Here is a 27,380-nt window from a genome sequence, read left to right as displayed (position 1 = left end):
ACCAACACTCATTCTAGAGTATTTTGCTGTAATTTGAAAAAAATAAAAAACAGATTAAACATTCCGGACTCTGGTATAACTTTACATATAACATCATTTACTGTCATTTGCATAGCATAACTTATTCTTCCATCCATCCATTTTCTGAGCCGCTTATCCTCATGAGGGTTGTGACAGTGCTGGAACCAGTCCCAGCTGTCATCGGCAGGAGGTGGGCTACAACCTGAACAATTGCAGCCCACAGCGAGACAAACAACTCACAATCACACCTAGGGGCAATTTAGAGTGTCCAAATCGTGCATGTTTTTAGCATGTGGGAGGAAACCAGAGGCCCTGGAGAAAACCCATGCAGGCAGAGGGAGAACATGCAAACTCCAAATGAGGGAGGGCAGATTTTGAATCTAGGTCCTCAAAAATCTGAGGCCAACGCACTACAGCTGTGCCACTGAGCAGCCTTAACTTTGTCTTGTTTTGCTTAACTTAATTGAATTATTTTTTATGATTCATTTTTTTATTCTTGATAACACAAACTTGGAACTTGCATTATACCTGCAACATGTAATGACAGTAAAGGCTTTCTATTGGTAGAGCTGTCATGTTCTTGGTGGATCAGCTGTCGCATTACAATAAGTGTGTGTGACCATTAATGCTTGGCCCTCTGCAGACAGTGTCACTTGTGTGTTGATCAGAGCATTCGCACCAGTCAAATGTACTGCATGTCTCATGGGCCAAAGCAGGAGAAGGTTTACCAAGTGTGAGACCAAACTAAGGACATCTGGGTTTTGTTTACAAAAATGGACTACAAGAACACATGGATCTGTGCTGTGTTTGCAGTAATGTACTTCGCGTATCAATTTGTTCTGAGTTGACGAGCTCTCAATTCATCCTTTTATCTGGAGTAGGTTCTCAAGCTCACCAAATTCTAAGTTGTACTCAAAAGGACAGGTTCACCAAGAAAAGGCATGGAAATAGTTTTCCTTCACAGGGAGTCGTCTACACAGACCCTTCATAGAATAAATAGAGTCATCACAAATAATAAAGTGACCATTAATTTATTCAAAGCTCACTGTGTGGTTCTGACAATTTGGCAAACCCATCTGCGGACATTCTGAAAAAATGGAAGAATAGATGAATCTGTGCTGTTTTTGCAGTGATGTGCTTGCTACAGTAGTGTTAAAAATAACAGCAGTTCAATGTATCTAAGCAGATTATTTCAGTTTTCGGTATATATATTTTTTGCTACATGTCAAACAACTTATCAGTAAGTACAGTAGATTCTCAAAAAGCCAAAAAGCCCCCGAAGAGTATTTTCCCTTTGTCTCTGGGCAGCAGGTGCAGGAAGCACTCTGGAGACTGAAGTTTGGACTAAAAATGTTTTTAGTTTATTTAATTTTTTTATTTATCTTGTGTTTCCCTCCTCGGGACCCTCCCATCTCCTCCTCACCTATTGAAAGTACCCCTCTTTCTGGGTCCGGGAAGTCTGTGGGCATTGAATAATTGGATGCAATAAATGAATAAATGCGGATTGGTAACCAGGCCCCCTGGTAATAACTCCAGGTGGTCACCTGTGAGATGGCGAACAGTAAAAGCCCTAACCCTAACCCTCTTTCCAAGTCTTCCTCTCCATGGGACCCCAATCCACTGTTCCAGCCGGGCACACTTCAGACCGTGCTCCACCCTCTTCTATTCAAGTGGGACCGTTACATACACAGTGTGCTCACCTCCTGTGAGGCATTCACAACAAAACAGACGCTTTTCCTTCCTTGTGCTTTCGCAACACCACTTGGGCTATCACCAACGCATGAATAACCAACTTCCTGTGGATCAGACATGCCACAAGTCACTCTAATCTCATCAAAACATCTCCAATGTCCCCAATATCACAACCCACTATCCTAGAAATCCAAGCGCTGAGTCAAGATCAGCCAGCCAGCACTTGTATTTGCTTACACATTCTCTGCAAAGCCTCCATACCCTCAGTCTTCCTGCATGGGAACAAGCACGGAGTCTCCATACATGTTCACCTCTGGCTCTCTCGCTTAGCATTCTTGTTTCTTGTTTTTCTTATCATTTTCATTATGATTTTATCACTCAAATGGGTACCCAGTAAAGCACTTATATGCCTATACAGTGGTACCTCTACTTACGAAATTAATCCGTTCTGGAAGTCATTTTGTAACGTGAATATTTTGTATGTGGAAGCACATTTTACATGTAAATATCCTTATCCGTTCCAAGACCCCCGACCAACTCCAAAAATAAGCATTCAAAGTTTTCACTACAAATTCTTTCACCACCTTCTCGTCTGCACAATGGAGTGAATTTCAGTTCTCTTGAATTTTTCATACCATGTCCTAAACTCAGGGTGTGGCTCCTGTTCCCAAGTTCCCTCGCTGCCATCCTTCTTCAGGAGGTAATTAAATATGGTGGTTGCACATTCTTTGCCAAAGTCAGCCAACCCCATTCATATTTCTCAACAATTTCTTGCTTTGTTTTGATGGACAAAAGAACTCTCTTCTTCTCACTGCCACTGGCCATCAATTTCTTGGGGGCCATTGTGGAAAAAAGCTGAATATATTCACGAAGAAGTTGCACACTACGAGTGTGCCCCACCGTATGACAATGGATTTGGTGACGAAGATACAGGAAGTTCATCACGGGTAAAGATTGATGTCCCTCCTTGCCAATGCGATGCCAAGAAGATGCTACGTGATAGCCAATGGGAGAGCAGCTCTATCGTGCCACACAAACCAAGATACAGGAAGTGCATTATGGCTGAAGATTGATGTCCCTCCTAGCCAATGTGATGCCAGGAAGATGCTACGTGATAGCCAATGGGAGGGCAGCTCTATTGGGGCACTTTCAAACCAAGATACAGTAAAGGATGTTTACGTTTGGTGGAATCCAGCGCTGTTTTTTTTTTCTTTCGTATCCTGAATCTCCTTTGGAACTAAAGACCAAATTTTTCAGAAGAGGCTTTTCATAACCTTAATTTTTTGTTACTAGAGACATTCATAAGTAGAGTTATGACTATACACTGAAAACTTGGATTAATCTGTTTAATCACATTGGAGCGCTATTATTTTGAACACTACTGTATATCAGTTTGTTGTGAAGAGTTGACTGAAAAGGTAGGGCTTTCATTTTAGCTCTTTATCTGGAGTGTGTTCCCACTCTCACCAAGTTTTAAATTATACTCAAAAGGACAAGGTCCCAAATACAGGGCATGGAAATGATGTTACTTTACTGTTCATCTTCTTGTTAATGTTCACAGAGCTGCGATACATCAAATGTTGTATAGTCATCACAAACAATATGCTGACAATTTATTTATTTATATATTTTGTTCTGTGCTGTTTCCCCCTCAGTTATCCAGTTTGGTTTTGTCACACTATTTGTGGCATCCTTCCCCTTAGCTCCATTGTTTGCTCTGCTGAACAACATAATTGAAATACGACTTGATGCAAAGAAGTTTGTGACTGAGTTGCGAAGACCAGTGGCAGCAAGAGCCCAAGACATTGGTTGGTAGTCGTCAGTATATCTCAAAATCCCGTGTGCGTGTGCATGTGTGTGGATGTGTGCATGTGTATTGACCTGTCTTGATTAAAATTATTTTATTATAAATTACTGTTTTGATATTATATTGGTCCAACCTTTGAAGCTGCCCATAAGTGTTAATGTGAGTGTGAATGGTTGTTTTTTTTTTTTATACGTGTGCCCTGCGAATGACTGCGGACTAGTTCAGGGTGTAACCTGCATCCCACCAGAATATAGCCTGTGACACTAGTTACAATAAGCAGTACTGATAATGGATGGACGAATGGATTGTTTTTTAATCTATAAAAATATCTGTTGTGGTAATTTGCAGACTGCAGAAATCCAGATAATATAGTGTATCCATTCATCCATTTTCTTTGCTGCTTATCCTCACGAAGGTCAGGGGGGGTGCTGGAGCCTATCCCAGCTGAACTGACTGCCAGCCAATTGCATGGCACATAGAGATAAACAGCCAACACTCACAATCACAATTTAGAGTGTACAATTAATGTTGCATGTTTTTGGGATATGGGAGGAGACCGGAGTGCCTGGAGAAAACCCACGCAGGTACGGGGAGAATATGCAAACTCCACACAGGCGGGGCCAGGATCAAACCTCAGTCCTCAGAACTGTGAGGCCAACGCTTTACCAGTTGAACCACCGTGCCGCCGTAATATAGTTTATAATACATATTAATTTTAATATAATTTTTTTTCAGGTATATGGTACAACATCCTAAGGGGGGTGGCCAAAGTGGCAGTCATTATCAATGTAAGTACAAAGAAGAATCGCACTTGTTTCTCAACATTTTTATTATGTTACACTCTTTGAAGTATCCATCCATCCCTCTATCCATTTTCCAAGCCGCTCGTCCTCACAAGGGTCACGGGAGTGGTGAATGAAAACTATTATTTCATTGCATTAATTGTAAACCATGTGAACCCACATTGATTAAACCTTTTCATCATGTATTCAAGGAAAGTTCTTAGACCACTGATTTCTTCATTTCTTTAATTTTTTAATGCATGGTACAACTAAAATTACATTACTTTGAAAAAATATAAAGATTACAATGAAAATAACTAATAAGAGTTTAATTTAAAAGCAAATATCTTGCAATTTTCCATGGTTTTCCATGGTTTTGTTGATAGTAACTAAAATATAGGAATAAAACGAAGTTTAACATGTCAAATAGGACAAAGCATTATCGAACCAGCTGCATTTTTTGTGGTGTATATTCATCCATCCATTTTCTTAGCCAGTTATCCTCACGAGGGTCGCAGGAGTGCTGGAGCCTATCCCAGCTGTCAACGGGCAGGAGGCAGGGTAGACCCTGAACTGGTTGCCAGCCAATCTCAGGCCACATCGAGACAAACAACCGCACTCACAATCATACCAAGGTGGAATTTAGAGTGTCCAATTATTGTTGCGTGTTTTTGAAATGTGGGAGGAAGCCGGAGGGCCCGGAGAAAACCCACGCAGGCATGGCAGAACATGCAAACTCCACACAGGTGGATTGAACCCAGGACCTCAGAACTGTGAGGCCAATGCTTTCCAGCTGCTCCACCGTGCTCCCCCGTTGTGCATAATGTTTTCTTCAAATAATATTTCGTGGTACCAGGCATGAAAATGTCCAAGAAATTGAGGAAAAACAGTGGGCTAATATTTTTTTCCATGACTGCATGATTGGGTTACAGAGAGTCCTCACTTAAATAAGTTCTATCAATAGAATTTTCTATTTCACTTGTCACGTTATTGTCTCGGTGAAGTACATTTTCTCAGGTATTGGAAATAAATGTAAAGAGAAACATATCATCAACTTTTGGATTCCAAATCAAATCATTGGTTGTTTGGTTTACCTCATCAACTGTTAACTTTAAAAAAAAAAAAAGAAAAAAACTGTTTACTTGCTATCAAATTGATGATGAATGATATTGTGACTTTCATTTTTTAATTTTGTTTGGTATTTTACTTTCTTGTTTTTTGTATTTGTATTCTAACATTACACAAGCGCTACATAGAGTATAGTAAGCCACAGTTCTTAATGTCAATGTTGTTAACATCACACACTGTAGGTCTGTAGGTGTACATGTCGTCGCCATGTTATTGTTTGGCAATGATGGTCAAGATAGGGATACATTGTACTTTAAAAAATCTTAACCAGTAAAAAGTACATTTTAATCCTTTGTCTCATGAATGGGAAATTCATTTTGCTTCCACCATTTGCAGTTTGAAGCTTTCACATTTACATGAATTGAAGTCATTTATTGGGTTGGGAAGGAGTTGAAAGTCCACTTTTCACTCACTTTGGATAGTTCACCAATCACTAATTCATTTGTCTTCATTCTGAATAGTTATTTTTACAGTGTATATTGCATTGCTCTGTCATATTTAGACATTTAAAAAAAAAGCATTACTTATCAATCATTAACAGTCTGACTCCCATTTTGTGACCCAAATCTTTTACTACCAGCTCTAACACCTTCTCACGTACAATTCATAGGCATTTGTCATCTCCTTCACCTCGGACTTCATCCCTCGAATGGTCTACCAATACATGTACAGCGCTGATGGCACCATGCATGGATTTGTCAACCACACCCTCTCCTATTTTAATGTCAGCCACTTCCAGGATGGGAAAGAGCCCATGGATCCCATGCAACTTGGCTATCCAGTTGAGATATGCAGGTGGGAACTCTTTCTCAGTTCACAGTTGCGGTTGGAAAAGGGACAAAAGGAGATCAGCTTTATCACATCTGCCAAGGTCTGAAATTCCCCTGCGAGCAACAAGTTAAGGGTATAAACAGCAGTGCTGAATTTGAATTCCAAACTCTTTGGGGAAAATGGCAATTACTATTCTTACTACTTAGTCATATAATAATGTAACTATTGTCTCAATAATCTTAATGTAGTTAATTTTCTGGGACAGTCATTGTGCACAACATACCACCACTTAAAGGGAATGGAAGGATCACAATGCATCTTTTTGCTAATATTATACAGTTTTTATGTTGAATACGAATCTTAAATCCGTAATGAAAGAAACATTTTGATTTTTCAATTATCAGTAACAAATGATTGCACATTGCTGTATCCGCCGGAAAGGGATGGAAACGTGGTGGAGAAAACCGATCAGGGGTGTGACATAGGACGTTGTGACAACAACATGGATCCCGTTGGAATACACTGTAAGAACACCGATGAATTTTCAGATAATCTGAGCAATGAACATTATTCTGAAGGGTCCCACGAAGACTGTGCAGAACGAGCTTTATGAAGGCTTAAAGGTTATTAATTCAAGTCAGTTACACAGTACACACGTTCGAATTCAGACGAAGTAGCTGCCGATGAAGATGCCGATACAGCAGTCAGACCCATCGTGGAGGATATACCTCGTGTAGGAAATAATATGGTAAGCGTTTGTGAAGTTCTTGTTTGGTTTAGTTAGTCATAAACTGATAAACAGTAAAGACTTTGATATCCTAAATGTATATACGAAGTTTTCTGTCTTGTTTTGAAATTATGCAAACACCGTGTATTTAGTGATTTGGTACACAACAACCACGACAACTACTTCCGTGTAAAATGCTTATTATTGGACCAAAACACACAGAAGCCAATAACGTAGTCTAAGTTGGTATATTTTCACAAATAAGATATGATAATGATAATAATAATAAGAATAATAAAATTAAAATAATAATGAACAATTTTTACGGATTGGTTTTCGCTTACAATCACTGACGAATTCTCGAAACGAAGACTCCCAGCTTATAGTCATTCCAAAACAGTCCATCCCAGAATTTGTGACATCAGAGGTCCACCCACGAAATTAGTCATTTTGCAGGTAAGACAAACTAGGTCAAAATTTGTGGACTTTAATTCATAAACTTATATTTTTTTGGTAAAAACATCGAACAGGATATGCATTTTATAGAACAGTTGAACATACATTTTCATCTAGATAAAGCAAAGCAAACCAAAGCAAATTTATTTGTGTAGCGCATTTCATACACAATGTGCTTTAAATGATTAAAAGCATTTGAAAACAAAGAGATAAAACATTTCAAAAGGCATAAGAACAATAAAAATGACAAACAAAATATTTTTTAAAAAGACAGTTAAAACTGCATACAGTGCAAGTAATATGATCAAAAAGTGGATATATTAAAAAATGGATGAGAAAAAAGAAGCGTTTTCAACCTCAACATTCACACTTGGGGCAAACGTCACCTCTATTGACAATTTATTCGATAAGATCATTTGTATAAGAAATTACACCTTCCAAACACTTTAAGCGAGAAAAGATTGCAAGTTTGGTTTACAAAGTTCAACAGTTCTACAAGGACCAAGCTTCTTGTTAATCAAGCTGATTGCTCGACATAAAGTATAGGGTAAACGAACAGGTGGACACAAACAACTGAGGACTGAAGACATGAAAAAGATGGAACATAGGAAAACATGAAACAAAAACAAACAAAAGCAGACGAAGGCCAGGCAGAAGGGGGCCCGGAGGAGGGCACAGAGTCACTCGTCAGTCGTCAGGGTCAGTCTGGTGGCCATCCAGACCACCAAAGTGAGGTGCTTGGCTGAGCAGTTCAGGAGGTCAGCCAGGATCCAGAGCACCAGGGTCTTTATCGGGCCATTCAGGCAGGGGTCCATGAGGACAAAGCCAATGGCAAAGCAAGGGCCAGGGTATAGGGACTGGTGACAGTCATAAGCGCGTGCTCTCAGGACTGGTGAAAGCCGCAAGTCGAGCACAGCTGGGACTGGTGGCGGCTGCAGGTTGAGTGCCGCCAGGAAAGGAGTCTGGAAGAGCTGCCAGGGATCCGCGACAGGTGCACAAAGATCCTGCCGGGGAGCCAGGACGGACCCTGCCGTAGGTGGTGGGTAACACGTACGGGGTTTTAAGTCTCTTCATCAGCCTGCTACCATTGAAGTTTTCGAGGCATTGGTACAAGAGGGGCAAAGTGTTTAGGGATTATGAACTAGGAAAAACAGGTGGTACAAAATGAAAAACCAAAAGTGACGTAGAATGCGTTGACTCAGAGGCTGGATTGGATGGATGCAATTTATATTTGGAATAAAGGGAGGGAACTGGAGAAAAAAAGTGATTGGCAACAGGGGGAATAAAACGTGAGGACAAAATTTGACCTTTACTTGGGCCCCTCCGCTGGCCACCATGTGGAGGACCCAAATGGATGGCCAAATGGGTGCCTAAGTAGAGCAAAATGACTTGGCCTTGGACTTGCACGGTTCGGAGAATGGGAGATGTGACAACAACCGAATTGGACTGGAAAATCTAGGGAAACCGGAAATCTCTAAATCTGTGTTGGAGTCGGAATCAGACAGGTGGTTAACAAAATCGGTGCCATCTTCATTATTGGACGAATCTGAATCTAAAAAAACCGTGATGGTTAAATAATCGGGTATTGTAAATAACTAGGAAAATTGGAGGACACGGGTGAAAGGAACAGAGATGGAACCACAGGGCTGACTGGAGCAGGATAGGTATTGTTGGCAGGCTGAGAGTGCTGGGAGGCAGACTGGTGGTATGACAGGTGACGCTGCATTCTTCCCACTGGGTTCTGTTGTGGTCAGTACATTCTGTCATAAATTAGGTTTGAGAACGCGAGGAAGGCAAGGCAAAAATCATTGAGCACCCAAGTACAGGGAAGCAGGAATGCAAGGCAGGACTCCAGGAGCCAGGAGGAATATTTAATTCCAAAATAACCAAATTAGACAAAGTCCACCAAACAAGAGTAGTAACAAAGAAAACCCAAAACTTGAAACAAAACATTGCTGACAACTTTCATGGACAGAGATTGAGAGGAGCAAACAATGACATCAACAATGGACCAACAAGGAGTGAAAGAAACCAGGGGGTTAAACACGTACAGACTGATGAGACAATGAGGAACACATAGACAAAACACGACTGGCAAGAGGTAGCTGATTGTTTGATACTAAGTTGAGGATAAATGCAAAGAGGTGGACACAATCAACTAAGGACTGAAGGCATGAAAAAAAAACATGGAACACGGGAAAACATGAAACAAAACCAAACAAATGGAAAGCGACCATGACATACTTGTTTCAATGGGTTCGTGTCAGGTGAAAACAAAAAACAAAAAAAACTTTTGTGTGGTCACACAAAGGTAGGACGTTTAGGCCACTCTCACTAGTCAAGCGCAGTGATAGAAGGTATTCATCGCCTTCTTATAATTTCAGGATTAAACCAGTATTTAAGAACTACTTTGCTGCACAATCCAACTGCACCGCAGGCTGAAACTATTAGAAAAGGTTTTTAAGTGTTGAGCACTTCCAGGGGAATTGAAGCTATTATTTTAACTGCTCATGGGAGATCACGTCACAGTGAGTGAAAGATTAAGAGACCCAATACTAAAATCCCACTTATTACAGATAATACCAAATCTTAAATTAAGTTTATTTTTTTATTTGTAATATTGTAATTTTGATATGTTGGTTTGGAAGCATGGTGGGTCAGCTGGTAAAGTGTTGGCCTCATAGTTCTGAGATCCCAGTTCAGGGAGTACCCTGCCTCCTGCCCGTTGAGAGCTGGGATAGGCTTCAGCACTCCCCGTGACCCTCATAAGCAGTGAAGAAAACGGATGGATGGATATGATATGATTTGAACTTCATTAATGTTATGTTTTTCTTTCTTAAATATCTTTTTTACAATCAAGTTTTTGATACACGTTAAAAGGAGTATATTCCTTAAATTGCATTTAGATGTTTTTCATTAACGGTCCATGAATAATATGATATGAATGCCTTATATTGCACTTGAGGTTGTTGTCATGTAACTCAAACGGATATATTTATCATTTTAGGTTGAATGATGTTTTCATATAATGAGAAAAAGTTTTGCACAAAATAAATGGAGGACAAAGTTCTGTTTTGTTTTGTTTTTGTCCTGTTTTTCTTTTTTTAAAATTTGGTGATTCGAAAGATAAGCCGATCTGTCATTCAAAACCACGATCCAATCCAAACCGTGAATTTTTTGATAAATTGGGCACCAATACAATAAGCGTTACATAAGCAAACAGTGGGTGCGGAAAGTATTCAGACTCATGCTGTGGGGATCTTATTCAGCTGCAGGAAGAGGACAACTGTTTTCACTCGAAGGAAAGATGATATACATTGACATCGTGGATGAAAGCCTTCTTCAGAGTATTTAGGACCTCAGACTGGGCCAAATGTTCACCTTCGAACAAGACAATGACACACACCTAAAATAATGGAGTGGCTTCAGAACAAATCTGTGACTGTTCTTGAATGGTCCGGCAGGAGCCCTGACTTAAATCCAATTAAATATCTTTGGAGAGACATGAAAATGGCTATCCACCAATGTTCACCATCCAATATTCACAGAACTCGAGAGGATCTTCAAGCGGGAATGGCAGAGGATCCCCAAATTCAGGTGTGCAAAACTTGGTGCATTGTTTCCAGAAAGATTCATGGCTGTATTAGCTCAAAATGGTGCTTTCACTAAATATTAAGAAAAGGGCCTGAATACTTATGGTTGTGTGATATTACAGTTTTTCAATTTTTAATCCACCCATCCATCCATTTTCTTCGTGGCTTATCCTCACAAGGGTCGCGGGGAGTGCTGGAGCCTATCCCAGCTGTCAACGGGCAGGAGGCGGGGTACAGCCTGAACTGGTTGCCAGCCAAATGCAGGGCACATAGAGACAAACAGCTGCACTCACAATCACACCTAGGGGCAATTTAGAGTGTCCAATTAATGTTGCATGTTTTTGGAACGTGAGAGGAAACCGGAGTGCCTGGAGAAAATCCATGCAGGCCCGGGGAGAACAGGCAAACTCCACATAGGTGGGTTTGAACCTGGGACCTCAGAACTGTGAGGCCAACGCTTAACCAGTTGCATCACCGTGCCGCCTCTATTTTTTTAATAAATCTGCAAATATGTCAACTAGTAAGTAACAGTTAGACATTCATTCTTCTTTTTCTTTCGGCTTGTCCCGTTAGGGGTCCCCACAGCATGTCATCTTTTTCCATCTAAAACTATCTCGTGTATCCTCTCTAACACCCACTGTCCTCATGTCCTCCCTCATGACATCCAACCACCTTTTCTTTGGTCTTCTTCTCGCTCTTTTGCCTGGCAGCTCCATCCTCAGCATCCGTTTATCAATATCTCACTCTCTCACCTCTGGACATGTCCAAACCATTAAAGTCTGGTCTCTCTAACCTTGTCTCCAAAACATCCAACTTTGGATGTCCCTCTAATGAGATCATTTTTAAATCCTATCCAACCTGCTCACTCCGACCGAGAACCTCAACATCTTCATTTCTGCCACCTGCAGTTCTGCTTCCTGTTGTTTTTTCAGTGCCATCATCTCTAATCCGTGCATCATGGCCGGCCTCACCACTGTTTTATAAACTTTGTCGTCCGTCCTAACGGAGACTCTTATGTCACATAGAACACCAGACACCTTCCGCCAACTGTTCCCATCCCGCTTGTACCCGTTTCTTCACTTCCTTACCACACTCACCATTGCTCTGTATTGTTGACCCCAAGTACTTGAAGTCATCCACCCTTGCTATTTCTTCTCCCTGGAGCTGAACTCTTTCTGCTCCACCCTTCTCATTCACGCACATATATTCTGTTTTACTTTGGCTAATCTTCATTCCTCTCCTTTCCAGTGCGTACCTCCATCTTTCTAATTGTTCTTGCGCCCACTCCCTTCATTCACTCCAAATCACAATATCATCTGCGAACATCATCGTCCAAGGGGATTCCAATCTAACCTCGTCTGTCAGCCTATCCATTACTACTACTACGCGGATCCCTCATGCAGTCCTACCTCCACCTTAAATTCTTCTGACACACCTACGGCACATCTCACCGCAGTTTTGCTGCTCTAATACATTTAGGACAAAGGAAGCAAAGACACTAATTCAAGTTTGACAGCTCGCGAGGAGAGAGGAGAGGAACTGTCTTGTACAATTCACTGTATTCATTCATCATACTCCCGGCATCACAAACACCTAATGACTTTGCTTAACACAGAAACAGACCTTACAATACAGGTAAATTTCACTAAAGGTTCAATTATATCCCCGGCTTTTAAGCCTTCTACCGCACTTTGCTGGGGATTCCATCTATGAGCTTATATCAAAGGAAACCCCTGTTTCCCTCTCACCATTTTCCAATTTAACGCTACCCTAAACCCGAATGCAATGCAAAAGAGTTTGCATACTATGGAGGGAAATGGAGTATTTCAACCGAAAAAGCATAATGGACATTTTTTAGGCAGTGACATGTATTTCACAAGTAGGAAACAACTGGTTGCTATTAATGGAGAATGCAGCTCCCATGGTAAACTATAGTTGTATCTGCCCCAGTCCACTACTACATGTCATTCCAGCAGAAATTCCACCACTCCTAACACCACTTGTCAGAAATTGAATAGTGTTTATCCAATAACTAAGGCAGTAAATGATAAACTGATATTTTCTACTAATGTTGCATTGGCTAACTTCTCCTGTGTTAGCTTTACAGGGACAGGTGTTAAGGTGGAAAGTCTCACCAAAACCTGGTGTCATGATATCCATTGGCAAATTACCCTGCTGCTCGCACGCAGCGATGTGTGGTGGTGGTGTGTTGGTCAAAAGTTGTATGACACACTGATAAATGCATCAGGAATGTGTGCACAGGGAATCCATCTTGTTATGGATAACCCCAAACAAAAACGTTGACAGAATCAACCACATACATTACAATGTACAGAAACTAGGTAACTATATGGAAGCAGGCTTTATTGCCATAAGAAAAAAATAACTCCAACCTCACTCATGGCGTTCCAGAAACACATAGCGGTTGACCTGCTCCTGGCCGAGAAGTGTAGGGTCTGTTCAACGTTCGCTAACCAGTGTTGTACATTTTTCCAAATAACACAGCACCTGATGGGTCACTCACAAGGGCCATTCAAGGCCTCCGCACCCTGAACCACAAGATGAAGGAGCTCTCTGGTGAAAAAATGTTTGGCAAATATAAAAACTTGGTGTTCTCTGTCATAGTTTCTATACCTGTGTTTGCAGCTATTCTTACATTGTGTGGATGCTGTTGTATTTCCTGCATAAGGGCGGCACTGCTATTGCCCTGACAAATTTAAAATTGGGAGAAATATATCCACTATTGGTACAGCAGGGTGATGACAGTGATATTGTTGACTACGATGATGATGAAATGACTTCTCTCCAGACCTGTTCTCTGATCCAGAAGATTACCAGAGATTCATGATATATTTTCCTCTGAGTGTAACTATGTTTGTTTTCATAAGTATGATTCTGTAGAATAAAGCCGAAAGGGTGATCCATTAGATGGTATGAGGATTTGAGTAAATGTAAGATAAACAGGGGGAAATGTAGGAATAATTGTGAATATAATCATCATACATCTGCTTGCAATGAAGAAATTCTTTGCTTTGCTCTAGATAACATGGCAGCCACTTAACAGGAGATAGCACAAGAAGGGGAACATCTATTCAACAGAACTGTTGTCTGTAAAAGAAATGATTACAAACTTGACCACATATACTCAGAAATCTTCCACACACATGCTCCAGGAAGGTATCTCGTTGTTCCTTCGTGTTAGCCAAAATGCCGTCATTGCATTGCTGGACATTTATTGAACACTCGGGAGAATGGATTTACCCTTCATAAGTTTGCAAGAGACCCGGTTCGTCGTGAAAAATGGATTGCACAGGTGCAGAGGACGAGAGCTTTGTGGGTTCCAAATAATGGGTAGGTGTGTATACAGCTACTAAAAAAACAATTGTTTGGGGCGGACCACGTAATCGGTCTCTCATAACGTAACAAAAGATCCGCATACGAAATATGTCGATGTGCGCGTTGGATGGCGTCGGGCTGCTGCGTCGCTTCGCCAGCGAAGGCTGCGCTTCGAGCTCACGGACAGAGGCGGCTCTGAAGAACCCAGCTAAGAATGCCTCACTCAGCCGCGTGCACACAATAAAGCGCCCGGCTCGACGGTGTTGTTCATCGTGTACTGCGGCGACTGTGAACAACACCCCTAAAGCAGCACGGCTCAGCTCCATTATATACCACCACGGGCGCCAAAACTCAGCCACACCGGCTGAGGCAGCGCGTTCGGCGGCCACGGCTTCTGCAAAGGCTGCACGTCGGGGTTTGCGGACGGGGGTGGCTCTGAAGAACCCAGCCAAGAATGCCTCACTCAGCCGCATGCGCGCAGGAAAGCACCCCAGCTCGACTGTGTTGTTCATCGCGTACTGCGGCGTCTACGAACAAGCCCCTAAGCAGCACAGTTCGGCTCTGTCATAAACCACACCGCCCGGCTGCGATGAGCCGCGATGGCTCATCTCCGCCGCGGAAGTGGATCTAATGGGGATGTGGTTTGGTCATGATTGCATATCATCTGAATAGGGCTCGAAAAAATAGTGTAAAATTGCCAGAGGGCTCGAAACAATAGTGTAATATTGCCCCGATAACTTCACTCGGTTGTGTGGTGTTCTCCTTTTCGAAAAGAGCTTCCGTGTCAGAAGGGGCGCGTTCGTCTCCCATAGATAGGGTGCACCACGTGTTTTCATTGGCGAATGTCCGGGTGACGTCACGGATGGAGGATGCACATAATATGGCGACCACTTGGATATCGTAAAATGACACTTATGCAACTTTGCGCATGGATGACGCGCTCTCCGCTCACATTTATTTTTTCGTACAGACATTGAAGTGAATAATGTTATATGTATATTTCATTACAATAACTATTTTAGAATGTTTATAGGGACGACACATGGGCTTTAATGAATGTTTAACTGGTAAACCTGACAAAATGCTTTTAGCAAATGGCTGTATTATAAAGAGTCAAAAATTTAACAAGTCTGAATATTTTCTGTACCCACCGTACACTCAGAAGATGGATGAAGTAAGTGTGTTGTCTGACATGCACCTTTCCCCACCCTCGCCATTTTTGGGCGTGGTTAAGAAATGTTGGTTGAGAAGCCAAGTTTTCAACTATGTATTCAGTGGTACAACAATTTTGTGGAGAATTGTGGTTAATTATTCACCAAACCTACTTTTTTTAACATTTTGGGAATACTGATGAATAAAGATTTCAAAGACCACCAACAGGGGTCTATCTGTACATATCCCTGTTGGTTATAAGCATGAGATACCACATATAGCAGCTTCTTTGTGATAGCAAAGACATGTTTTCATAGCAGTGACTGGCTTGACTTTGCCAGTGTGACTGTCAGGTCCAAGGGGAAAATGTCTCGGCTGAATGTTCTTTCATTCCCACTTAAATAGTCTTGATAAAAATGGGATATAATGGTGATGTTATGACAAAGATGGCAAATCAATATGTAAATAATCCATTCATCCATTATTTGAGCTTCTTATTCTCACATGGGTCACTGGAATATAAAGAATCAAGCATTAAAATTATCAAAATGTGAAAATGTATATATATATTTTTTTATAGATACAAGGACTACAGAGAACCACCTTGGTCAACAACACCGTATGAGATTTCAAAGGAATTCTGGGCAGTACTGGCTATTCGGCTGGCGTTTGTAATTATTTTTCAGGTAACGTGTTTGTGTGAATATTTACTGTAAAACCACAATTTCAAACAGTTTGGACAAAACGGAAAAAAATCATTGTCATCATATATTCAATTTAATATTGTATGAAGACGCATCCATCCTTCCATTTCCTATCACTTATCTGTGATTCGGTCGCAGGGGCAGTAGCTTTAGAAGGAACCCCCATATGTCTCTCTCCCCAGCCACTTCATCCAGCTCTTCCAGGTAGATTCCAAGACATTCCCAGGCCAGCCAAGAAACTTAGTCTCTCCAGCATGTCCTGGGTTGTCCCTCGGGTCTCCTCCCACGCTCACCAGGGAGGTGTGGGGAGAAATCTGAATCAAATGCCCCATCCCTCTCATCTGCCACCTTTCAATGTGGAGGAGCAGCGGCTCTATTCTGAGCTCCTCCCGGTTGACCGAGCTTCTCACCCTGTGTTTAAGGGAGAGCCTGGACGCCCTGCGGAGGACACTCATTTCGGCTGTTTGTATCCGGGATCTTGTTCTTTTGTTCAGGACCCACTGCTCGTGACCATAGGTAAGGGTAGGAACGTAGATCAACTGGCAAATTGAGAGCTTCACCTTTCGGGTTAGCTCCCTTTTAACACAACGGACCATTACAAAGTCTGCATCACTGCAGAGGCTGCACTGATCCACCGAATGATTTCCCGTTCCATTCTTCCCTCACTCGTGAACAAGACCCCAAGATACTGAAAGTCCTCCACTTGGGGCAGTATGTCATCACCGAAATGGAGCGGGCACTCCACCCTTTTCCAACGGAGGACTTTACTCTCAGATTGGGAGGTACTGACTCTCATCACAGCAGCTTCACACTCTGCTGCAAACCGTCTGGTGCGAGTTGGAGAATATGATTTGAAGCCAACAGAACCAAAAAGTAGAGATGCCAGTTAATCAAACACCCTCTACACCTCCACTGGACTTACAAATTCTGTCCATGAATGTTATGAACAGAATCTGTGACAAGATTCTGACAAGAAATTTGATGCATACAATACAGCCCAAAAAAAAGCTGGGACAGCCACTATGTACATCACCATTCCCTTTAACAATTAATAAGCATCTCGGAACTGAGGATAATTGCCAAAGCTTTCTGAGTGAAATTCTTTCTCATTCTTGCTTGATGTACAACTTCAGATGAACGGTTCGGGGTATCCATTGTCATATTTTGCACTTCATGATGCGCCACACAACATGCAATAGTCAATTGACAGAATACTTTTGAGACATCAGATCATTGCAGTAACAGTGATGGCGCAATAAGAGTTGCTCGTATTCTGGCAATGATGGAACACTTTTTTTTTTTTTTTTTACATTTGTTCATCCATCATTTTCTGAGCCACTTAACCTCACGAGGGTCACGGGAGTGCTGGAGCTTTTGCGGAATTTGTTTCAGGCATTAAATTCAAAATGAGAGAATATCCCCCCACCCCTGAAAAAAAAAAACATTCATAAATTTAATAGAATATTTAACTGAAAATATAGTAAGTTGAAAATGTTTTGGAAATCATTGTAATCTGTTTTTAATTTACATTTTATACAACTATACAACTGGAATTGGCTGGCAACCAGTTTAGGGTGTACCCCGCCTCCTGCCAGATGACACCTGGGATAGGCTCGAGCACTCCCCATGACGTTTGTGAGGATAAGAGGCTCAGAAAATGGATGGATGGAGATGTTAGGTGGAAAATGGGTAGAAGATGGATTGTTCAATACATCATTCAGAAGAACAGGCGTACTTTGATTAAAACTTTGACTGGGGAAAGGAAACCTTATGAAGAGGTCCAAAAAAATTATACGTTGTTTAGCTAAAATGATCTCCAATGCCTTTTTATGGAGAGCAAAAGCAGATATACATGGCAGAAAACGAAAGATAACCATCAAAATGGATCGCAGAATAACCAGAATGGCAAAGACAAAGCTAATTATCAGCTCCAGGATGTTTAAAGACAGTCTGGAGTTACCTGTTAGAAGATGTTTGCGTGAAGATAATCTATTTGCAATAATTCCCCGCAAAATCCCTCTGTTAAAAAAAAAAAAGGCATGTGCAGAAGAGGCTACAATTTGCCAAAGAACACATCAGCTGGCCGTAAAGAGAAAAGGAGGAACATTTTGAAGACTGATAAGAGTAAAATTATTTTTGGGTCCAGGGACTGCAGACAGTTTTTGAAATGACCCCAAACTCTAAATTCGAGCCACAGTACACAGTGAAGCACAGTGGTGCAAGCATCATTGGGCATGTTTCTCCTTGTGTTGGGTCTATTTATCGCATACCAGGGATCATGGATTGGTTTGCATAAAATACTTATGCTAAGAGGTCACGTTGCATTATGCTGCCCTTGGAATGGGTGTTTCAACAAGACTATGACACAAAACACAGCAGTAAACATGCAAAGTCTTGGTTCCAAACCAATGAAGTTAATGTCAAGGAGTGGCCAGCACAAGCCCTGGACCTTAATCCAATCGAGAACTTGTGAGGTGACAAAAATGCTATTCTGAAGCAAAACAAAGAAATGTAAATGAATTGTGGAATGCCATTAAGGAATCTTGGAGTGGAATAAAGCAGAGCAAGCAAATTTGTTTATATAGCGCAGTTCATACACAAGGTAACTCAATGTGCTTGACATGATTAAAAGGATTTGAATACAGTGATAAAGCATTTAAAACGGGAAAGAAAACATCCATCCATTTTCTTTGGCGCTTATCCTCATGAGGGTCACGGGGAGGGCTGCAGCCTCTCCCAGCTATCAACAGGCGGGGTACACCCAAAACTTGTTGCCAGCCAATCGCAGGGCACATGGAGACAAACAGCCGCACTCACAATCACACCTAGGGGCAATCTAGAGTGTTCAATTAATGTTGCATGTTTTTGGGATGTGGGAGGAAACCGGAGTGCCTGGAGGAAACCCACGTAGGCACGGGGAGAACATGCAAACTCCACACAGGTGGGTCCGGGATTGAACCCAAAACCTCAGAACTGTGAGGCCAACGCTCTACCAGCTGATCCACCGTGCCGCCGGGGAAAAAAAACTACAAAAATGAAAACAAAATATAGAATTGAAGAAGAAAAATAACCAGTTAAAAACAGCATACAGTGCAAGAAATATTAAAATTGGAAATAATCTAAAAAGCATGAGAAAAAAAGTTGGTCAACCTGGATTTAAAAATATTCACACTTGAAGCTGATGTCACATCTGTGAGCAACTTATTCCATTTATGTGTAGCAGAATAGCTAAATGCTGCTTCACCATGTTTGCCTTGGACTCTGCACTCCATTATTTGTTGATCTCAGAGCTCTACTGAGTTTGTATTCCATCAGCATTTCTTGTATGTATTGAGCATTTAGGAATTTATTGACTGGCAGCAGAACACCATCCATCCATTTTCTGAACCGCTTATCCTCACAAGGGTTGCGGGAGTACTGGAGCCTGTCCCAGCTGTCATTGGGCAGGAAGCTAGATAAACCCTGAACTGGTTGCCAGCCAATTACAGGAACTTTACACTGGCTTCAGTGTAAAGACGTTGGATTTGGAGTTATATCCTCTGACCCCTTTGCAGCCCTATGGGGGCACAAACCAGTGCAATCTGTAGGCCGGTCCCAATCCCGGATAAATGCAGAGGGTTGCGTCAGGAAGGGCATCCGGCGTAAAAACTGTGCCAAACAAATATGAGCGTTCATCTAAAGAATCCCATACCGGATCGGTCGTGGCCCGGGTTAACAACGCCCGCCCCCGGCACTGCTAACCTACAGGGCGTCGGTGGAAATTCAGCTACTGTGGGTCGAAGACAAAGGAGAGGAGGAAACCGGATCCAGCGTCAGAAGAAAAAGAGGAATGCACAGAGCCTACAACTGAGTGTAGGGACTTTGAATGTTGGGACTATGACAGGAAAAGCACAGGAGTTGGTTGCCATGATGATTAGGAGAAAGGTTGATATTCTGTGCATCCAAGAGAGCAGGTGGAAAGGTAGTAAGGCTAGAAGTTTGGGAGCAGGGTTTAAATTATTCTACCACGGAGTAGATGGGAAGAGAAATGGAGTAGGGGTTATTTTAAAGGAAGAGCTGGCTAAGAATGTCTTGGAGGTGAAAAGAGTATCAGATCGAGTGATGAGACTAAAATTTGAAATTGAGGGTGTTATGTACAATGTGGTTAGCGGCTATGCCTCACAGGTAGGATGTGACCTAGAGTTGAAAGAGAAATTCTGGAAGGAACTACATGAAGTAGTTCTGAGCATCCCAGACAGCGAGAGAGTTGTGATTGGTGCAGATCGTAATGGACATATTGGTAAAGGAAACAGGAGCGATGAATAAGTGATGGGTAAGTATGGCATCCAGGAAAGGAACTTTGAGGGACAGATGGTGGGGGACTTTGCAAAAAGGATGGAGATGGCTGTAGTGAACACTTATTTCCAGAAGAGGGAGGAACATATAGTGACCTACAAGAGTGGAGGTAGAAGCACGCAGGTGGGTTATATTTTGTGCAGATGATGTAATCTGAGGGAGATAACTGACTGTAAAGTAGTGGTAGGGGAGAGTGTAACTCAACAGTATAGGATAGTGGTGTGTAGGATGACTCTGGTGGTGGGTAGGAAGATTAAGAAGACAAAGGTAGAGCAGAGAACCATGTGGTGGAAGCTGAGAAAGGAAGAATGTTGTGCGGCCTTTCAGAAAGAGGTAAGACAGGTTCTCGATGGACAGCAGAAGCTCCCGGAAGACTGGACTACAACAGCCAAGGTAATTAGAGAGACAGGCAGAAGAGTACTTGGTGTGTCTTCTGGTAGGAAAGGGGAGAAGGAGACTTGGTGGTGGAACCCCAAAATACAGGGAGTCATACAAGGAAAGACATTTGTGAAGAAGAAGTGGGACACTGAGAGGACTGAGGAGAGGCGAAAGGAGTACATGGAGATGCAACGTAGGGCAAAGGTAGTGGTGGCAAAGGCTAAACAAGAGGCATATGAAGAGATGTACACCAGGTTGGACACGAAAGAAGGAGAAGAGGATCTCTACAGGTTGGCCAGACAGAGGGATAGAGATGGGAAGGATGTGCAGCAAGTAAGGGTGATTTAGGATGGAGATGGAAATTTGTTGACTGGTGCCAGTAGTGTGCTAAATAAAAGGAAAGAATACTTTGAGAAGTTGATGAATGAAGAAAATGAGAGAGAAGGAAGAGTAGAAGAAACAAGTGTGAAGGACCAGGAAGTGGCAATGACAAGCAATGATGAAGTTCAAAAGGCAGTACAAATGATGAAAAATTGAAAGGCAGTTGGTCCTGATGACATACCGGTGGAGGTATGGAAGCAATTTCGAGAGATGGCTGTGGAGTTTTTGACCAACTTATTCAACAGAATACTAGCGGGCGAAAAGATGCCTGAAGAATGGAGGAAAAGTGTTCTAGTTCCCATTTTTAAGAACAAAGGGGATGTTCAGAGCTGTGGGAACTATAGAGGAATAAAGTTGATGAGCCACACAATGAAGTTATGGGAAAGAGTAGTGGAGGCTAGACTCAGGACAGAAGTAAGTATCTGCGAGCAACAGTATGGTTTCATGCCTAGAAAGAGTACCACAGATGCATTATTTGCCTTGAGGATGCTCGTGGAAAAGTACAGAGAAGGTCAGAAGGAGCTACATTGTGTCTTTGTGGATCTAGAGAAAGCCTATGACAGAGTACCAAGAGAGGAACTGTGGTACTGCATGCGTAAGTCTGGTGTGGCAGAGAAGTATGTTAAAATAGTACAGGACATGTATGATGGCAGCAGAACAATGGTGAGGTGTGCCTTAGGTGTGACAGAGGAATTTAAGGTGGAGGTGGGACTGCATCAGGGATCAGCTCTGAGCCCCTTCCTGTTTGCAGTGGTAATGGATAGGCTGACAGATGAGGTTAGACTGGAATCCCCTTGGACCATGATGTTCGCAGATGATATTGTCATATGCAGTGAAAGCAGGGAGCACGCAGAGGAACAACTGGAAAGATGGAGACATGCACTGGAAAGGAGAGGAATGAAGATTAGCCGAAGTAAAACAGAATATATGTGCGTGAATGAGAAAAGTGGAGGGGGAAGAGTGAGGCTACAGGGAGAAGAGATAGCGAGGGTGGACGACTTCAAATACTTGGGGTCAACAATACAGAGCAATGGAGAGTGTGGTCAGGAAGTGAAGAAACGGGTCCAAGCAGGTTGGAACAGCTGGCGAAAGGTGTCTGGTGTGTTATGTGACAGAAGAGTGTCTGCTAAGATGAAGGGCAAAGTTTACAAAACAGTGGTGAGGCCGGCCATGATGTACGGATTAGAGACGGTGGCACTGAAGAAACAACAGGAAGCTGAACTGGAGGTGGCAGAAATGAAGATGTTGAGGTTCTCGCTCGGAGTGACCAGGTTGGATAGGATTAGAAATGAGCTCATTAGAGGGACAGCCAAAGCTGGATGTTTTGGAGACAAGATTCGAGAGAGCAGACTTCGATGGTTTGGACATGTTCAGAGGCGAGAGAGTGAGTATATTGGTAGAAGGATGCTGAGGATGGAGCTCCCAGGCAAAAGGGCGAGAGGAAGACCAAAGAGAAGGTTTATGGATGTGGTGAGGGAAGACATGAGGGCAGTTGGGGTTCGAGAGGAAGATGCAGGAGATAGGCTAAGATGGCAAAAGATGACACGCTGTGGCGACCCCTAACGGGACAAGCCGAAAGGAAAAGAAGAAGAAGAAGATCCTCTGACCCCTTTGTTCTGGTCAGAACACAAGCTGCAGCGTTCTGAATTAGCTGCAGTTGCTGAATCCTTTTTTGGGGGAGTCCTGTCAGAAGACCATGAGAGTAGTCAAGTCTACTTGTGATAAAAGCATGGATGAGATTTTCCTATTTGCTTGACACATACAAGCCTTCACTCTACATATGTTCTTTAGATCGGAAAAGCAGTTTTTCTGATTGATTTGATATGACTGTTGAAAAGTTAAAAATAACAAGGTTTCAGACTTTAACTTTGGTTTTTAACGAAAGAGAGTCCAGGTATTTACCTACAGCAATTCTCTTTCCTTGATTGCCATAAATAATTGTCTTGATCTTGTTGTGGTTTAGTTGAAGAAAATTTTGGCTCATCCAGTTATTAATCTGCTTTTGACAGTGGCACAACACTTCAATTGAAATATAGTCATTTGGAGACACTGCTAAATATAACTTTGTATCATCTGTATAGCTATGATAGTTAAAAATGTTTTGAAGAATTTGACCCAATCGTAGCATATACTGGACAGGCTGAACAGAAGGGGTCAAAGAACTAACCCTTGAGGGACTACATCGGTCTTTGCCATTTGTTGAGATTGAGCACTTCTAATGGTTAAAAGTAGCTCCTTTCCTACAGGTACAACGACGAAAATAAGTATTTGAACACCCTGCTATATTGGAAGTTCTCCCACTTAGAAATCTTGGAGGGGTCTGAAATGATCATCGTAGATGCATGTCCACTGTGAGAGATAATCTGAAAAGAAAAATCCAGAAATCACAATGTATGTTTTTTTTAACGATTTATTTGTGCGATACAGCTGCAAATAAGTATTTGAAGACATGAGAAAAACAATGTTAATATTTGGTATTTGACCTTTGTTTGCAATTACAGAGGTCAAACGTTTCCTGTAGTTGTTCACCAGGTTTGCACACAGTGCAGGAGAGATTTTGGCCCACTCCCCCACAGAGATCTTCTCTACATCAGAAAGGTTTCTGGGCTGTCGCTGAGAAACACAGTTTCAGCTCCCTCCAAAGATTGTCAATTTGGTTTAGGTTTGGAGACTTCCGAGGCCACGTCAGAACCTTGATATGCTTCTTACGGAGCCACTCCTTGGTTTTCCTGGATGTGGGCTTCAGGTCATTGTCATGTTGAAAGACCCAGACACGACCCATCTTCAATGCTCTGACTGAGGGAAAGAGGTTGTTCTCCAAAATCTCACAATATATGGCTGTGGTCATTCTCTCCTTAATACAGTGCAGTCGTCCTGTCCCATGTGGAGAAAAACACCCCGAAAGCATGATGCTACCACCCCCATGCTTCACAATAGGGATGGTGTTCTTGGGATGGAACTCATCATTCGTCTTCCTCCAAACACAGTTAGTGGAATTATGACCAAAAAGTTCCATTTTAGTCTCATCTGACCACAAAACTTTCTCCCATGACTCTTCTGTATCATCCAAATGGTCATTGGCAAACTTAAGATGCACCTTGACATGTGCTGGGTTTAGCAGGGGAACCAGCCGTGCCATGGATGATTTCAAGCCATGACTTCTTCGTGTATTACCAACAGTCACCTTGGAAACGGTGGTCCCAGCTCTTTTCAGGTCATTGACCAAGTCCTGTCGTGTTGTCCTGGGCTGATTCCTCACCTTTCTAAGGATCATTGAGACCCCACGAGGTGATATCTTGCATGGGCCTCCACTCCGATTGAGATTGACAGTCATGTTTAGCTTCTTCCATTTTCCAATGATTGCTCCAACAGTGGACCTTTTTTCACCAAGCTGCTTGATAATTTCTCCGTAGCCCTTTTCCAGCTGTGTGGAGTTGTACAATTTTGTCTCTGGAGTCTTTGGACAGCTCTTTGGTCTTGGCCATGTTACAAGTTTGAGTCTTACTGATTGTATGGGGTGGACAGGTGTCTTTATGCAACTAACGACCTCACACAGGTGCATCTGATTCAGGATAATACATGGAGTGGAGGTAGACTTTTAAAGGCGGACTAACAGGTCTTTTAGGGTCAGAATTCTAGCTGATAGATATGTGTTCAAATACTTATATGCAGGTATCACACAAATAAATCGTTAAAAAATCTTACATTGTGATTTCTGGATTTTTCTTTTTAAATTATCTCTCTCACAGTGGACATGCACCTATGATGATAATTTCAGAACCCTCCATGATTTCTAAGTGGGAGAACTTGCAATATAGCAGGGTGTTGAAATACTGATTTTCTTTACTGTAGGCCCTAAACCATTTTTGGAACGTTCCATTTAGTCCCAACCATGTTTCCAACCTGTTCAGCAGTATATTGTGATCTATCATATCTAAAACCGCACTGAAATCCAACAAGATGGAAACTGATAACTTTCATGAGTCAGTATTCAATCTTATATCATTTGGCACTTTGATAAGAGCAGATTCTTTACTGTGATTTGTTCAAAAACATGAATGCAATTTGTTAAAAAGTCCAAATAAATTCAAGAAATTGCTGAGTTGATAAAAAAAAAAATCATTTTCAACAATCTTAGCTATGAAAGGGAGATTAAAGATGGGTCTATAGCTTGCTCACACAGAAGGGTCCAGTGCTCTGTTTTTTAGAAGAAGTTTAACAGCAGCTACTTTAAGAGCTTCAGGAAACTCGCAAGACTGAAGTGAACAATTGATTATTTACTGCAAATCAGCTTGCACTGACTTCACAAAAGTTTTGAAGAAGTCAGATGGTTTGAGTCGAGACAGCTTATTGATGGGTTCAAGTGCTTAACAGTTTTCTCTACAGTTTTTGTTCGTCAACTGTATCAAATTCTGACAAAGTAATTGACTTTTTCCTCGGTGGCCTCAGATGTAGAACCATTTTGTCATTTTGATTAATTTGTGCTGACATTTGACCTGATGGATTGTATTTTTTTTCACTAAGTAACATGCAAACTCTTTGGATCTGTCGGCTATGATGAGTTTTGGAGCAATGTGATTCAACTGTGTTTTGACCTTGTTAACCACAGCAAATTGACTGCAAATATTGTTGAGGTTCTGACTGATGATTTAAAAAAGTGTTGCTATCTAGCCTAACATAGTCAATTTGGAGTTTAGTTTTTCTCCATTTATGTTGTGCTTTCCTACACTATGATCCTCCACGGTGTTCTAGGTCACCTCAGGATGGTCTTGGTTTTAACAGGAGCAACAGCATTCATGGTATTTGAGATTTTCAAGGTGTAATCAACTGTTCAACTGTCTCAGCATTCACAGCCTCAATAAACTGAGTGGCAGCACTCTCATTTATGTACCTTTTCTAAATAGAGATAGAGCTTGTCTGAATATTTGGAAGAATGTGTCATTCAAACAATACCTAAAAAATGATCATAAATAGCCACTTCCTTCATGTCAGTCGATGAAATTTCAACATCCTAAGCGATGACCAGGTCTAAAATGTGACCTTGAGTGTGAGTTGGACTCATAATATGTTGAGAGAAGTCAAGTCTGTCTCGTATGGCAGGAGGTTCTTTGGATGTCTTTTCCATGTTGTTGTCATAGGAATCTGAGTTATTCCGGAAAGGACCTGGCAAATATCAGTCAGATTTACAGATCAGAGTCTACAGGAGGGGAGGATGGGCCTTTTGCATCTTAATAGACGTTTGTTTCAGGCAAGGGGGGATGGAAGTAGGATTTTGGTGTGGTATGAGCTGGACTCAAAATTAACAGCCTTCATCCTATCCATCAGACCTAACATTGCAATCAGGCTCGGAGAGAGGGAGCCAACATCTACTTCAGATTGTTTGGTTGTCTTCATCATAGTAGTCAGGGAAATTCTGAGGCGGAGATGGCTCCAATGGGGGCAGGAAATGGTGAGGGATATTTAAAGTGCTGGCATATTCCATTTGTCATTGGCTCCTCTGATTGTTTGGATGACCCAAATGAGTCTGTCTGAACCTTGTCTTGCCTTGTCTCTTGTTCCTCCAATTGTTTGGGAACAACTCCATCCTTTCGTCCTTGATCTTTGTGAACATTTTCTTTTTGGGGTGGTGAATGACATACAGAGTAAAAAATTTTGGCAGCCAATAATTTAACTCCTGTCTAGACAGAAACCATCTCCTTTGTAAAGATGTCTACGCTCCCAAAAAACACAGAAATTGTCAATGAAACACATGGAGAGTGCAGAATACACTTCGTTTAACCACTTATTCAACTGACAGAGCCTCGAGAAAGGTTCATCTCCACTTTTTTATGAATTTTGCTCCCCATCTTAGCAGAGACTCTTCTGTCACATAAAGCACCAGACACCTTCCACCAACTGTTCCATTCCGCTTGAACCCGGTTCTTCAGTTCTTTACCACACTCACCATTGCTCTGGATTGTTGATCCTAAGTTTTTGAAGTCATCCACCCTCACTATATCTTCTCCCTGGAGCCTCACTCTTTCCCCTCCACCCCTCTCATTCACGCACATAAATTCTGTTTTACTTTGGCTAATCTTCATTTCTCTCCTTTCTGGTGGACTCTTCTGTCGTTGTAAT

The 27,380-nt window shown here is 41.9% G+C and overlaps 1 protein-coding gene across 7 annotated transcripts in view; it reads left to right on the top strand.

Moving 5' to 3' along the window:
- Window positions 1-27,380, top strand: part of LOC133502021 (anoctamin-1-like) — a 199,870-nt gene that overhangs the window by 123,245 nt on the left and 49,245 nt on the right. For 5 of the 7 annotated variants that reach the window (XM_061822297.1, XM_061822296.1, XM_061822294.1 and 2 more), the window contains 4 exons: window positions 3,369-3,521; window positions 4,256-4,308; window positions 6,041-6,225; window positions 16,046-16,151. In XM_061822297.1, the coding sequence (XP_061678281.1) occupies window positions 3,369-3,521; window positions 4,256-4,308; window positions 6,041-6,225; window positions 16,046-16,151 (497 nt within the window). The remainder of the gene's footprint in view (window positions 1-3,368; window positions 3,522-4,255; window positions 4,309-6,040; window positions 6,226-16,045; window positions 16,152-27,380) is intronic. The other 2 variants (XM_061822299.1, XM_061822298.1) reach the window with 1 other exon arrangement.

This window comes from Syngnathoides biaculeatus, chromosome 6 (genome assembly GCF_019802595.1).
Source record: "Syngnathoides biaculeatus isolate LvHL_M chromosome 6, ASM1980259v1, whole genome shotgun sequence".
NCBI lineage: Eukaryota > Metazoa > Chordata > Actinopteri > Syngnathiformes > Syngnathidae > Syngnathoides > Syngnathoides biaculeatus.
The sequence above is the reverse complement of the archived record's forward strand: the minus strand, read 5'-3'. Positions and strand labels throughout refer to the sequence as shown.